General features: G+C 34.4%; 2 protein-coding genes across 5 annotated transcripts in view; one reads left to right on the top strand and one right to left on the bottom strand.

The window, feature by feature from the left end:
- abcc3 (ATP-binding cassette, sub-family C (CFTR/MRP), member 3) overlaps positions 1–15,521 on the bottom strand; it is a 217,967-nt gene that overhangs the window by 50,399 nt on the left and 152,047 nt on the right. Inside the window, exon 1 of one of the 4 annotated variants that reach the window (XM_052570620.1) lies at positions 6,172–6,499. The exons of 1 other annotated variant lie outside the window; for it this stretch is intronic. In XM_052570620.1, the coding sequence (XP_052426580.1) occupies positions 6,172–6,204 (33 nt within the window). In that variant the 5' untranslated portion in view covers positions 6,205–6,499. Of the gene's footprint in view, positions 1–6,171; positions 6,500–15,521 lie in introns of those variants that run through there. 2 more of the 4 variants (XM_052570619.1, XM_052570622.1) reach the window with 2 other exon arrangements.
- radil2b (Ras association and DIL domains 2b) overlaps positions 11,777–15,521 on the top strand; it is a 36,703-nt gene continuing 32,958 nt past the window's right edge. The window contains exons 1-2 of the mRNA XM_052570624.1: positions 11,777–12,149; positions 13,989–14,306. Of these exons, the coding sequence (XP_052426584.1) occupies positions 12,016–12,149; positions 13,989–14,306 (452 nt within the window). The 5' untranslated portion in view covers positions 11,777–12,015. The remainder of the gene's footprint in view (positions 12,150–13,988; positions 14,307–15,521) is intronic.

Here is a 15,521-nt window from a genome sequence, read left to right as displayed (position 1 = left end):
GAATTGCTGTTAAAGTTTAAGAGAAGTTTAGGTGTGGTTCTGTGTAAATGAAACCAAAATGAGAGCCGCTTTGCTGTCAGCTTCAGGCAGAGAATCACTATCATGGCATGAATTCAGACAGCTAACGTGTGCACTAAACATTAGGATCATCAATCACAACTCACAACTCACAACTTCGATCACTTTTTCAAAACCTTTTTCACAGTGAAGCACAGCAGCGTGGGTGAACCGGAGATCATTTATTATTGTTTTGGCACCACATATAGAACATGCATGAATTGTTTTCTCACTCAGACACAAAAAAAGCAAAAATTCAAAAACAGGTCAATTTACACTTTCAACTTAAGTTCAAAAACTTACGTAATACAACCCTCGATGTTATGGTGCTGGAATCACTCCACAGTGACAAAACAAAACACACCCAAGAGTGACTAATTGACAGTAATACAGAGAACTGTTAGCTATTAACTTTAAATTATAGTATATGTAGATGAGTTTGTTTCTTCATCAGATTTGGAGAAATATAACATTGCATCACTTGCTCAGCAATGGATGCTCTGCAGTGAATGGGTGCCGTCAGAATGAGAATCCAAACAGCTGATAAAAACATCACAATAATCCACACCACTCCAGTCCATCAGTTTATGTCTGGAGAAGACAAAAGATGAAACAAATCCATCAAGATGTTTTTAGCTTCATCAGGTTAAAAAAAAAAGTCCATCTCCTGTTGTCTCGTACATCAAAATTAGGGATGCATCGATTCGATACTCGGGATAGGTATCGGCTCCGATACTCGGGATCGGTCTCTGCTCCGATACTCGGGATCGGTATCGGCTCCGATACTCGTGATCGGTCTCTGCTCCGATACTCGGGATCGGTCTCTGCTCCGATACTCGGGATCGGTATCGGCTCCGATACTCGGGATCGGTATCGGCTCCGATACTCGTGATCGGTCTCTGCTCCGATACTCGGGATCGGTATCGGCTCCGATACTCAGGATCGGTATCTGCTCCGATACTCGTGATCGGTCTCTGCTCCGATACTCGGGATCGGTATCGGCTCCGATACTGGTATTTTCTGTGGATCGGGTACTGGCCACATATTTGTTTCGAGATGTTTTGGCTTGTAAACGGTGCTTGACGTGTGCAGATTTCTCTCCTGATTCAGACCAGATGACTTTTTTTACTGAAGGAAGTGTTATTATGGTTTTTAGACTAGTATTTTAGTTAAAAACTATGGATTTGTTTCTTCCAAACACACAGCTTTTGTCTTCTCAAGTCATCAACTGATGGACTGGAGTGCTGTGGATTATTGTGATGTTTTTATCAGACTCTCATTCTGACGGCACCCATTCACTGCAGAGCATCCATTGATGAGACACTGATGCAATTCTCCAAATCTGATGAGGAAATCTTGAAATTTTGGATGGACTGAGGGTTTATTTTTGGCTGAACTACTTTTTTCCAGTGCAGAAAGCATTTATTAATACCCATAAAAGCAAAGGTTCCTGCTCAGTGGCATTATTTAGGTGTTTGCCTGAATTGACCGCAGTGTGAACAAGGATTAATTCAAGCAGACATTAAATATATTCAAAGCCAAAACCGACAAATTCGACGCCAGTCATGAGACAATCCATGCAAAATCCAGTAGGTCACGACTCACCAGTGTATTTCCAGTGAAAACAAGGGTCAAAAGAGGTGAGAGATTTGAAACAGAACAAACCTTACCGATCCGACTAAAAAACGTGTTATGCCCTGGAATGAGTTACCTTACCTGACATTTCACACATGCCATTAATTGCTTTAGCGCTCATTATAGTAACATTCAGTATTAACCATTCAGGGGTAATCTCTGATGGATTAACTACTTTGTGCTCATTTGAAATTGGGACAGCAACATGCTACAAGTAATTCCCAATGATCTCATTTCAGTTCATTGCTTTTTTCGAGTAACTCAGCCGTTGTTTTATCACTGAGAAGGATTTCACCTAAATATGAAATCAATGCCATACATGAAATATGATACAATGAAATAGTTACAAAGCAGTGTAACATTTAATCTGAGTAAGCTGCATCATTTTATTGTCAAAATTATACTGGAAAAAATTACATTAATATATAAGCTACGAATACATAATGTATCATATCAGTTTTAGATTTTTAATTGTGAATGCTAATTTATTTTGTTTTTACAAGAAAATCATATTTGCTGTCATAAAACGCTCACTTACAGATTACAAAATACTAATAATTTAATATAGTAAAATAAAAAACCTCAAGACTCATAATGAATATTCATGTTTTATTACACCTAAATTCACAGTTTTTTTTATTTTAATATCTATATAAAGATATATTTATATAAAATGCAATACTAAATTAATAATTATTTAAAAAAAACAGTACATTTCTTTGCATGTTACAGTAAATATAAAAAAAAATCTTAAATATATAAAATAATGATCAGCAACTGCTAAATCCGATTGCCCCGAAATTCTCTCTCTGTGAAATATCTCCTGATTGACTAATTGATTCCACTCATGCTGTATAGTTTCTTGTTGGAGAAACGCACAGCTTTTTATTTGATTTCAGATACTGACACTTCCAGTTTACTTCTTGGAAACATCTTCCCGCATTGCAACAATGATCTCTGCTATAAAACACCAGCTTTCATGATAATAGCATGCATTAGTCTTTAGTGGTTTTGCTGTCCTTCATATAAACAGAGCAGCGGTGCTTTTCTGCAATGGCTGCTGCAATGAATGAAGAAGACGTTCGAGGACATCTGAAGATGCGATCCGTATGCGCAACACAGAATGTAGACCAAGCAGGAGAAACAGAGATGAAAAGGGAGCGGGAGAGCAATGTGTTTCAATGCATGTCTCATGCAGAAGAGTAGCATCAATGAGATTCAATGAGGAGCCGCAGACACACATTCAGAGAGAGTCTGCCGTTACCTTACGTGACCCGCAGCTTCTGAGCAAAACTAATCTAAATCTGAGAGAGCACAATGAAATGAGCTGAATGCAGCCAGACAGCGGCGCCTCAGTCTATACAGTACGACTAGCTGTAGTCTAAAACCACTGCCTTACAGGATTCAAAAGAACAGCTCAAAAACATGCACATAAATGATGAAACTGCAGATTTACTTCGGTATTTAATTACAGCATTCCATACAGACTGATATCAGTGCACTAATATCAAATAAACAGCAGAAAATGTCATATATTAGTCTATATGTGCATTAAATATTCCTGTAGGTTTCAAGATCTTACACGGAAATATTGTGATTTAAACCTATAAAATAAAACATGGAAATTAAATTTGATTTAAAAAAGGATATTAAACTGGAGTTACAGAACTGAGAATATTTCTGGACGTATTCGGTTACAGTAAGTGCAGAATAATTTCACAACACAAGCTTCGAGCTTCCTCTGTCTGTCCAGATCATTTTAGTCACAGGAAACTGATTCTTAAGACAAAAGATAATTCATTAGATCTGATAGACATAAAACATACTGGGTTTTTATACAAAATATTCTATATATGTGTCCCTGGAGCACAAAAGCAGTCTTTAGTCACTGGGGTATATTTGTAGCAATAGCCAAATATACATCGTATGGGTCAAAATTATTTATTTTTCTATTATGCAAAAAATCATCATTAGGATATTAGTAAAGATCATGTTTCATGAAGATATTTTGTAAATGTCCTACTGTAAATATATCAAAATGTTATTTTTGATTAGTAATATGCATTGCTAAGATTTAATTTGGACAACTTTAAAGATCATTTTCTCAGTATTTAGATTTTTTACTCCCTCAGATTCCAGATTTTCAAATAGTTGCATCTCTGCCAAATATTGTCCTCCTAACAAACCACACATCAATGGAAAGATTATTATTTTTTATTTTTTATTATTTTGTGGTGTATTAATGATATAGATGGTAAAAACTTATATATATACAGCATATATATATATATCTGTGTGTGTGTGTGTGTTTACACAATGTACTTGAAACTTTTATGTACAATGAAATGTATATTTTCATTAAAAACTGCAACCTTAGCTAAAATGCATTATAATTTTTTACTTATATCTTGTTACTTGTGAAATTGGTTGCTTTTCTTGTGTTTAAATGAACTGAACCTTCTAAAGGTGTAACAATAAGTATTATACATTTGTTAAGAATTTTACGTGCAATGCATTCACAAGAAACTATTCATGCATTAAACATACTTTATTTGTGTTGCATTATATATATACAAGAATCCAAGTAAATGTTTTAATGTTACTCATTAAAGTTATATACACACATTTTGTATATAATATATTGCTTTTTTTTTTTTTTTACTAAATAATACATACTTTTAAAATGTCATGAAAATATAGCTTTCTTTTAATTGGCTTGTTCCAGGTTTATTTAAACCTCTTGCAAGAATATTTGAAATCTCATATTTGGAGGCAGTAAGGACAAACACTTGATTTTTGCACTTGTCTATCCTGTTTTGACTCTGGACTCGGTGATTGACATTTCTGAACGGAGGCGAGTTTCAGCCCTTTGCGTTTCTTCTTAACCTACATATCGTCTGTAATGCTGGCTGACTGACTGTACGGGCCCCTCGGAGAGCCTAATGACCCCGAGAATAAGCCTTCGCCGTGTCTGTCCAGCTAACTAGGCCATGCACACAGATGCTATTACCTCCAATAACCTCGTAAACAACAGAAATTTCTCTCCAGAAGCTGTGACGCGGCCTCACCCTGAATAAACCAACATGAGAGGTGAGCAAAATGTCAGACCATATGGAGAAACACATGCTATTAGTGTTAAAGAAGGTTGCAGAACGTGATGGGAAGTCTGACTCATTTCCCTGAATCACTTCTTTTGGACAGTTCAGTTCAAAAGACTGATTCACTGCTTGTTTGTGATCACATGGCTCCTAGAATCCGCTTTGGGCTCTAAAATGTCATCTGCAGACACATACCATGCATTACTTTTTCAGTAATACCTGTAATATATATATATAGGCAGGCTATTTATTGAAATTTCATATGCATTAATTGAAACATCACTCAAAGTTTCAGGCATTTTAAACCTAAATAAAACTGAATTTGCATGCATTAATTTGCAATTAATTCACAAGGCTATTGCATGCTTTAATAAAAGGCTATTCATTCAAATCTTTATTTTATCATACAAATCTATTTCACAAAGGTGTTCATCACATACAATTCTTAAGCATATTCCAGTACATCTTGTCATTTCAAAGTATTAAAGTAAACCTGATTCAAATATTCAATTCGCTCAAAGTTTGCTCTGTAAACACGAATCACAAACATGATTTAATTCTAGTAACTCATAAGCAATTCTGTGAACAAATTCGTTGAAATGATTCAGTTGTGAAAAAATGATTCATCATGATGACAAAAACATTATTTAGATAATTCATCAAACATGCTTCTGAAATATTTCAGATGGAAGTTCTTCTTATTTTATTTTCATGCTTTTTGAACATTAAAAAAAGTGTTTTTCTTGGTAAGGTTGGACGTTAAAAACATTATGAAATGTTTAAAAACGTAACGTCCGACTAAAATGTCAAGGAAAACATGCCATGAATGATGTATGAATAGTGTACTAACGTTTTAAGAACGTTATTACAGATCAAATAAATTTAAACGAACGTTCTTTTAACGTTCCTGGAAGAACTTTAAGAGAACTTTGCCAGTAACGTTACATTAACCGTTACTTAGTTCGTTTTCCCTCCTATTTACATGAGATTTTTACTTAAGAAAAAAAAAACCAAGATGTCTTAAAAATGAAATGACTTAATTTTTTACCAACTTTTAAAAAACTTAAGAGATTATTTCCTAAATATAAAATAACGTTTTCATAACTCAGCCTAATGGGAATATTGGCAGATACGTAATTTTGTTTGAAAAACTATTACTTCTCATACTAAGTCACAGTAAAACGAGTTAATATCACATCTTTATGTAACGTTACGCATAACAGCAGCGTTACATTTTGTTACACAGCGTCACTCCAGCGCGCGCGCGCTCGTCTGATGAGCGTCAAGGAAACACAGCTTCATATACATTCACGAGCTGCTAAACACATCCAAAGCTCGCGCTACGTGTGTTTTTACTCTGCGAGAGTTGATGGGAGCTTACCCAGAATGTCAGATTGCCGCATAAGTGCTTCATCGCTGTTCAGCGGAGCTCTTCCTTCTCCTTGTACACAGAAGGATGTGGCTGCTTTTCTTTGCTGCGCTTTTGTTCTTGCATACAACTCAAACACACACTCATACGCGCGCACACAGACGAAACACACTGCATCGACGGACAGCGGGTAATCTGTTATGAGTTGTGTGGCCGGTTCCTAACCCTCCTCCCCGGGGGAGCGCCTTATGACGTCCGAAACTGTACTCTCTTACCCCCCTCGGCTTGTTTTGGTTCAGAGCCGACAGTCACTCCGCGGTTGTCATGGCACGAGAGCCCCGCCCACTTGGTGCGCATGCACACGTTTACATAGCTACCTAAATAGCCATCTAAGATTTATAATTACACTAGACTCCTTTAAACATTATTTGTTAGTATGTTTAATGCTAAAAATGCAGCAAGTCATCGACAAAATTAGTTTTTCCTCCTAGTTATGCCACCAAACGTGTTGGAAATCCCCAAAACATGTTTTGAAAGAACAAGAGCTGGTGATGAACATTTTTATTGGAGTATACTGTATGAAAAAGTGTATTAAAGTTTATTTGTATTAATTGCATTAAAGCACATATTATAGACTTAATAGTAGTACAATTAAAATACATGAACACATGTAATTCTGGTGAACACACCTAAGTTGAAATTAAAATAAATCATTTTACATGTGCTTTAGTATACTGATAAATATATAAAAATAAGTGTACTTATTTGAAGCACAATAAAATCATAATTATGTGAAATGTATGTTTAAGTAATACTTAATTAGACATTATTATAAAGTGCATTTTTATAAAGTGCATTTAATCTCTTTAACTACACTTAAGTGGCCTTTAATTTAAATTATATGATATTATCTGCAAAGGCACTTTTAAAAAAGTATGCTTTTAAGATTTGAAGTACACAAAAAGTGAACTTCTATTACAAATAAGCACACTTCTTTTTCACAAGGGAACGTTCCCTTTAAGATATGATTATGGGATTACAATGGGAAATGTTGTTTTACTTTCTGAAACTAGAAAATAAAAACGTTTGCAAAAAGCTTGACCAACTGTTTCAGAAAAGCGTTGCATGAATTATGTTTAAATACGGTAGACTAAACATCATTCATGCAATGCTTTTTTGAAACAGTTTCGAACTTTTTGCAAACGTTTATATCTAAAATAAATTTAAAAAATAAATAAAATTTTACAACAATAGTTTAACATTTTAATTGCTTAAAATAAAATTTTAAGTAAAAATTTCCTTAAAGCCATCCATAATAATAGTCAAAACGTTAGATGAACCAACGATGTAAAAATAATGTGCTCGTATGAGTGTTAATAACTGCTAAATTACGTTTAACAAACGTACCTTTAATGTTACTGGAAGAATGTATGTTCATAACTTTGAGAGAACCTTGTCAGAACGTTTTGAGAAAACTCTCTTAGCTGGGATGCTTCAGTAGGTCAGAAACACACACATTGTTGTTGTCTATGTTGGAAGAGACTTTTCCCCTATTTTATTATTTTTACAGTGAGAAAATTATATAATTACCATCCTCTACCTTTAATCCATTTGCCTTGTTCACATATAGCCACTGAACAATTCCTCTCATCGTGGTTAATTTTGGATTTTGCAATACTTGCAGGTGAAACCACACACATTTGCATTATTATGCCCCACAGGAGGATAATAGTACTTACTAGACATGAATTTGCATTAATGCAAATTGTCTTCAGGCACATACATAGCATCCCATTCATACAGGATCTTTGCTGTCACGAATCTGTCACTGCTGAACAGCATTTAAATAAAGTCCTGCGTGCATGTTTTATAAAGGCTTGTAATTCTTAATCAAAACAAGTGTTTACAGTAGAGCAGTCGATAAACCACAGAACTCATGAAAAAGCATAAGTCTTGTGAGCCAGTAGTGTGTGTAACCGAGGGATTGATCCTGATGAAGCAGATCTCATTATATGCATTAAAACCTCCTCCTCATCCTGAAAGAGCTCATCTGCACCAGAGCCAAGAGAAGAATAACTATTTGCATTCACTGTTTATTACCTCCATTATTCTTCCCTAATGCCAAGAACATGCTTTTTGCTCTTCTATGTCTAAGCTCAGTTTAATTAAGTGATGAACGGTCAGGATCATTGCTGAAACATTAGACATTTTGTCTGCTCTGGAGTGACATAGACCTTCTGAGTTGAGGACAGTGCTTATTATGCTGCTCTTAAACATCAACAAACATACTCCAGCAAAAGCTAAAGCATTTGTTTCAAGGGCAAGTGCTGCACAGTCTAGTGAGACAATTAGTTTACTGTGATTTAGCACAGATGTAAAAAAGAATGTTTAACATATTCTTTGTTTCTTGTTTAATAGTTGATGTTCTTTCGCTTTTTGGGTGTTCAGCTCCCTCTAACGGTGTAATATAGAACTGCATCAGCTGCTTGATTATATGTGATTATAAGCTTACAGTTTTTCTCAGTCACTTTGGTGCATTTTTCAAAACAGAAATGAAATTCTCAAAACTACTTGTACAACCTCCACATCATTTAGTCATTTATACACATCATAAAACCAGTTTCTCATTCTTTTGAACAAGTTGCGATTGCTTTTGTACATTCATGCAATTGATTACGCACATTTATCTGTTGTTTCCTACATTATCAGTTGCTCATGTCATGTTGCTCAAAATGTATTATATAGTTTTCTGTGCATCAGTCTTACCCCTCAAAACATCTAGTCTTTAATTCATCGTATAAGTCATTAAATGCAAAATGGTTAATCTAGTTGTCAAAAACTGCCAAGCACACTTTTTATTTTTATTTTTACACATTATTATTATACTTTTGTCAATTTGGCATGAATTGTGCAAGTGAATCTTGACTAATGAAGAAAATGTAGATGATAAACCAATGATAAACCATTTCTCTGAAATCTCATGAATCTTCAGTTAGAAAGCTTACTGTAGACAGAGGACAACACAAGAGTTACAAATTCTGACAACTGACTTATTTTCATCTTTGTGTCCACATTTCTTTTTCCTTTTCTATATCACAATGACATTGTAAAGGTTGTTGTTGTTGTTGTTGTTTTTTTTTGTTGTTGTTGCTCAGACCACTAGTAAAAGTGTAACTGTGAATTCTATCCAGTCTCTTTCAGTCAATATCCCACATACAGTAATGTGTAAATGTGTACGTTTGAAAGGGATATATGGCATACATAAGCATATGGCATACTGTTCAATACAGAGGTTTACATCAGAACATCCCTCCAGAGGACACTGTTATATTGACAATATGACTACAGTTTTTCTCAATTGCTTTGGCACATTTTTCGAAACAGTCTTAACATTCTCTAAACTGTGAGTGCAAATCTCACAACTGTTTGCAGGAACTTCAAAACTTTATAGCATGTCTGCAAAATGTAGTTACTCACCCAAAACATTTAATTCATGCTTCAAAACCTAGTTATTGTGTCAATAATTTGGCCAAGGCCACCAAAATCTAAAGTATTTTTGTCATTGTGTGACCCACACTGGTCAAAATGTTTAGTTGTTTTTTCACCACCACAGTCAACCATGAAAATTAAGGAGTTAAAAAAAAATCTCATATTTGTTGAGAAAATTCAATAGCATGTAGAAAAAAAAAAGAAGTCTATGAACATTTGTATTTTTACAGTGTTTATTTTTGTACTTCATGTGTATATACACAATACAAGTGTATTTACTGTACATGGAAAGTAACTGACAAGAGTAACAAGATTTCACTTTACATTTCATATTTGTGTATTACCACAAATACACAAACAACAAATAACATTCATGGGAAAAAAAACTCTGACTCTTCTATTTCCACCTCTTCCTCGATTATTTCTTCCTCTACTACCACCGTATTCTTACACGCCTTCCAATTGCTCTTCCATGAGCATGTTGCTGCAGTGCAGGGTTGTGAACGTCCTCCATTCTCAAAAAGTTCTACAGCAGTGATTGTGCTGTGGGCAATCTACATATATATATATATATATATATATATATATATATATATATATATATATAATCCCAAAGTTGATTGGTTACGTAAATGGTTAAATGGTTGATTCATATTAGAGGTAATTTGCAATTAGATTGCGAATTCAATTAGAGGTCATGTGCCAATTTAGCAGACATTACAAATAATGTCAATGTCAGATATATTTTAGAATATACATTCATGTATACTAATTATGATAATTGAATAGATCGTTTTGAATGTGATGGCTTACACAATAAAAAATGTCTGAGAAGTTCTGAAGTGTTTGACAGTGTAAGTGAGAGTCGAGTCATCAGTTTTGATCAACAAGCCATATGCAATTATTTGTTGTCCAAACTGCAGACAGTTGTATGTACTCTTTGCACACATGTGCCAAAGCATTTGCAATTTGCTCAAATCAATAAGAAATTCCAATCTGATGTGAAAAAGAAGCAAATTGACACAGATATTTATTTTTGAGAGATGAACTCAGGATTTAGAGCAAGAGACTGGCTTTTGCAGGTAATCCATGGTGTTTTGCTATTTGTACGAGTTGTTTTGAGAATTGCACTTACTATTTTGCAAATCTCAAGAATGATTCGAGAAATGTACCAAAGCGACTGAGAAAAACTGTAAATAGATATAAATAATTTTACAATGAAAATACTACAAATATTATTAATAATAATAATATTGTGTAAACATAGTTCAATAAAAAAGTAAGTTGTGAAAGCCTAAAAGATCATGAGAGCCTAAAACTAAAGAATGCTGAAGCTAAGGGGGTGTTTTTTTTTATATCATGTACCTGTATGTGTCCACTGACCACTAGATGGGATCCTTGTCCAGACTGATAACTGTTCAATCGCTTACAGGGAGGTTTACTAGAAGACAGGAGTCACGTTGACCCAGTTAAGGCAGTTTGTTGTGGTTGATTAAAAAAGTGAAAGTGAAAGTCGTGACATTTGGCAAGTATAGTAGCCCATACTCGGAATAAGTGCTCTGCATTTAACCCATCCAAGTGCTAGATAGATAGATAGATAGATAGATAGATAGATAGATAGATAGATAGATAGATAGATAGATAGATAGATAGATAGATAGATAGATAGATAGATAGATAGATAGATAGATAGATAGTCGGAATGGATACATTGATGGATGGAAGAATAAATGGATCAATGGATTAATAGTCGGATGGATGGAAGTGTTAAAATGTCCAAATATGATACTGACAATATTATCAAGTTAAGTTATACTGAGTAGTCAATATTCTATCAATATTCAATATTGTAACAGTAGTCAATATCGTAACAATATTAATGCTCACCATGTTTTTTTATATGGTATTTTACCATGGTATGTTGGTAGGTATGGTATTTATGTTTTTAATGATTTAATTTAAACTTCAAAAAAAAAAAAAAAAAAAATTCTGTCCCGAAGATCCTCCCTTCGGCGCATCAGCAGCACGTGTAGCTTGTCTCAATATACAGTAAGTTGTCTGTATAGACAGCATTTTGTAATTTTTTTGTAAGTCTGACAGGCACGCGCAGCATTTTAAACAGTGTTGACTCGGGAACGCGCCCATGATGCCCACAAGTGCTGCCCACGTAGACAGTTCAGCGCGTTTGAGACGCAGCGCTTTTGCAGCAGAAAGTTTCCTTCTGGGTGTCATTCTGCTCACAGCATTGATTTGAAGAGTTCACGTTGCTTGTGGAGTGATGTCGGCCGGTTCTTAGAGGAGTATGATATGTGTGCTCATTCTAACGGCCCGTTACTTTGACGACACGAGCTCTGGACAGCTTTGGGAATGATGATCGGTAACGAGCGGAGCTCACAGACATCCAAGCCGCCTCCTCCAGCCTCACCTGCGGCTTTACCGCTCAGCGCGTCCCGCAGAAGATTCTCCCGAGTCGGGAGGAAACACAGCAATGGATCCGTCCAGTGAGTTCACTTCTGAAGTCCCACTTACTGTACATATACAACCTTCAGAAAGGACTGTCCTATTCTTATTAGATTTATAGTTAACACGTTAGCCAAAGAGATACAAGCATAGCTTACTGTCATAAGAGTTGATGTGTTTGGAGATTTTAAAGTTTTTTACAAACCTAAAGCAGCATGTATTTTCTCTCTTTTATGTTACCCTGTATTAAATAAGATAAAAACGTATAACATTTCTATCCCACCTTTAACGTTTATGTTTGATAATTTTAAACGCCTTTTATGATTTTTACATTGGTCTAAAGACTTTATAACAAGACTTTCAATTATAAAAAGTGTTACTAAACTAAGGCTACTCAGCTAACATAAAGTACGTTCTAAGAACGTTGTGGTAACGTTACAATTACGTTGTGAAAATGTTGTTTCTGAATGTTCTGTCTTGTTTGGTAAATGTCTTTAAGAAATGTTTTTTTCTTTAGCTATATATATATATATATATATATATATATATATATATATATATATATATATATATATATATATATATATATATAAATATAAAGCTTAAGAAAAAAATCTAGTTCCACTAATGATGTATATCTAATGTTTTTTTTGCTAACGTTTGGAGAACTTATAGGACCAAATAGTTTTAAATGAGTGTTTTATTAATGTTACTGGAAGAACATTGAGAGAACCTTGCCAGAACATTCTAGAACGCTTGTTAGCTGGGTATGTTCTAAGCCGAGTGTGAAATAAAAATACATTATTAAGATATTTATTGTGTGAAAACGATTTTTCACTGGCATAATTCTCACCACAATAAACAACAAAGGAACTAACAGTGCAAATAAGAAAGTGAGACTAAATATGAGATGTCATGTGTGAAGAATATCAAGGTAAAATATCTAGAATATTTTGTTTCGTTATATCCGGTAAAGCTGCAATTTTGTAAAATCATGCTAAATAGAGTGAAAATAGCAGATTATTCATTTGTATTTATGGTATGAAACATGCTGTGGAATTTGCTACATTTATTTATCAAAATTGCTTTTTTTATTCTTTAACTTGTTTCTATTATTTTGTTTAAAATATCATTTCCACTAAAGTCTCAAACATTATATTCCACATAGTCTGAGGTTTAAATGAGAGTGCACTCTTAAAATTAAAGTTCTCTATTAGAATTGATGGTTGATTTATTGGCATCATGCACTTTTTGCATCCATAAAATCTTTCCATTGCACACTAGATTCTTTATAGTGGAAAAGGGTTCTTTTTTTAAATGTTCGTCATTCCTAAGAAAAAATGGTTCTTTTAAGTCTTTGGGGAATCAGAAATGGTATTCTTCTATGGCATCACAGTGGAAACACCTTTTTGGAACCTTTATTTAGAAAAGCTTATGGTGAAAATGTTCATGTGTACGTAAAAAATAAAAAAAAAAAACATTTTGATCAGATGATTTCCTCTTCTTTTTTTTCTTTTTTTTGGAAACTACTAGTGGAAAAATTAAATGAGTTATAGTTTTAGAACATTTAATTTAGGACCAGTAGATGAGGAAATACATACATGGTAATAGTGACGCAATTAGTGAAGGCTGAAAAGAAGCTTTTGTGCCACTGCTACTGAAATAAACTGATTACTGGATTGGAGAAAATCCTCCAAGTATTATGCAGAGCTTTGTTTTGTATGTGTGTGTTTTTTTAAGTCTCTTTGTTCATTTTGTGAACATTGCTGTTCATTAACTGGGGGCAATTAGTGTAGCGATGAACAGCCAGACTGAAGTGACGTAGGTTTGCATCTACAGTCCAGTGGAGAACAGAGCAATCATTCTGGTTCCTCTTCCAGGTCCAGCTCATCCAGCGGCACAGCCAGATCAACGGAGAGCGTGGGAATCCGGCAGCCAGCGAAGAACAAGATCCGGCGTCACCAGCACCGTCTGTCGGCGGTGTTCGGCCGCGGGCCCAGAGAAGGTTCTGGAGAGATGGCCGCTGAGGGAGAGGAGGCACTGGTGACAGACGACCCCTCCGAACTGTCCAATCACATCACGGCTCCAGGCATTCTAAAGATTTTTGGCACGGAGATCTGTGAAGGAGCCAACTACAAGAGCGTCCTGGCCACAACACGCTCCAGTGCCAGAGAGCTGGTTAAAGAGGCACTCGCCAGGTGGGCCAGAGAATATTGCCACTGATTTTGCTACTGTTTTTAGCATTACCCTTACGAAAAATAAGTTTATTCACGTGTGCTATTATAATACTTATTTTTAACAAAAAATAGGAAAGTATGCTTTTAGTTTACTTTTTATGTACTTCTCAGAAATGGGCTTTATGTACTCCTCAGAAATATACTTAAAATGACATTTAAGTTTACTTGACTTATACTTTACTTTTATATTACTTGTGCTCCTAAAATCTGTGTTTTCATTATTATACAGTAGAGGGCGCTAGTACACATCTTCTGCACAGAATTTCCACAAAAAAAAACACAAGTGAAGAAGAAAAAAGAAACACCAGATACTAACACATGTAACATGATCATTTGACATTAAACAGCATCAAAACTGTAACGTTATGCAATAAAATGTCGACCAATGAAGAGGTAATAATTACAGTCAAGCTTTGGGGTGTTGATCGACTCCATCTACGTTTTGATTATCATTATGAATCCAATTCATAGTCGTTTTTCAGCTTTTTGTTCAAAATTTTATTTCTTTATTTTTTAAGAAACACATTAAAGTGTTTAAAAAAAACATTTTTAGCATGAAGCTAAAATAAAATGTACTTTAAATGTAATTTACTTAAGTATACTTAGTAAAATAAACCTGAAGTATACTACTTTGTTGTAAGGGTATCTTTTATTTGTTTATTGTCACCCCCCTTACCAAAAAGTAGGATACTTAAAGTTTATTTTATTAAGTATACTTAAGTAAATGTCAAGTATATTTTTAAGTATACTTTATGTAGCAAGTATACAAATCAGTGTTCTAGTAGTATACTTGTAAGTGTACTGTTTCAATACTCCTTGGGACTAAATTGGTCCACTTTCTAATATATAAAATTATACTTTTGAGTAAACTACTAGTTTACCTCTATTTTTGTAGTTTGTACTGCAATTATACTAAAAGTGAACTTATAGGTATACTGATAGTTTAATAATTAAATACTTTGTACTCTTTGAAGTATAGTCTCAGTAAACTAATAGTTAAATAGTCTGATACTGCAAGTATACTCATAAGTTTTTTTTAAGTGAACTTTACATCATACTTTAAGTATAGTACTATGTCCCTCTTTAGGTTTTAATGTGTATATATTTTGTTATATGAACATACAAAACATCCAGAGAAAGAACAGGGTGTCTGCTTGGAAACAAAAACATTTTATT

Source organism: Carassius gibelio, chromosome B12 (assembly GCF_023724105.1).
Source record: "Carassius gibelio isolate Cgi1373 ecotype wild population from Czech Republic chromosome B12, carGib1.2-hapl.c, whole genome shotgun sequence".
NCBI classification, from domain to species: domain Eukaryota; kingdom Metazoa; phylum Chordata; class Actinopteri; order Cypriniformes; family Cyprinidae; genus Carassius; species Carassius gibelio.
Note: the sequence above shows the minus strand (reverse complement) of the source record. Positions and strands in the feature narration are given on the sequence as shown.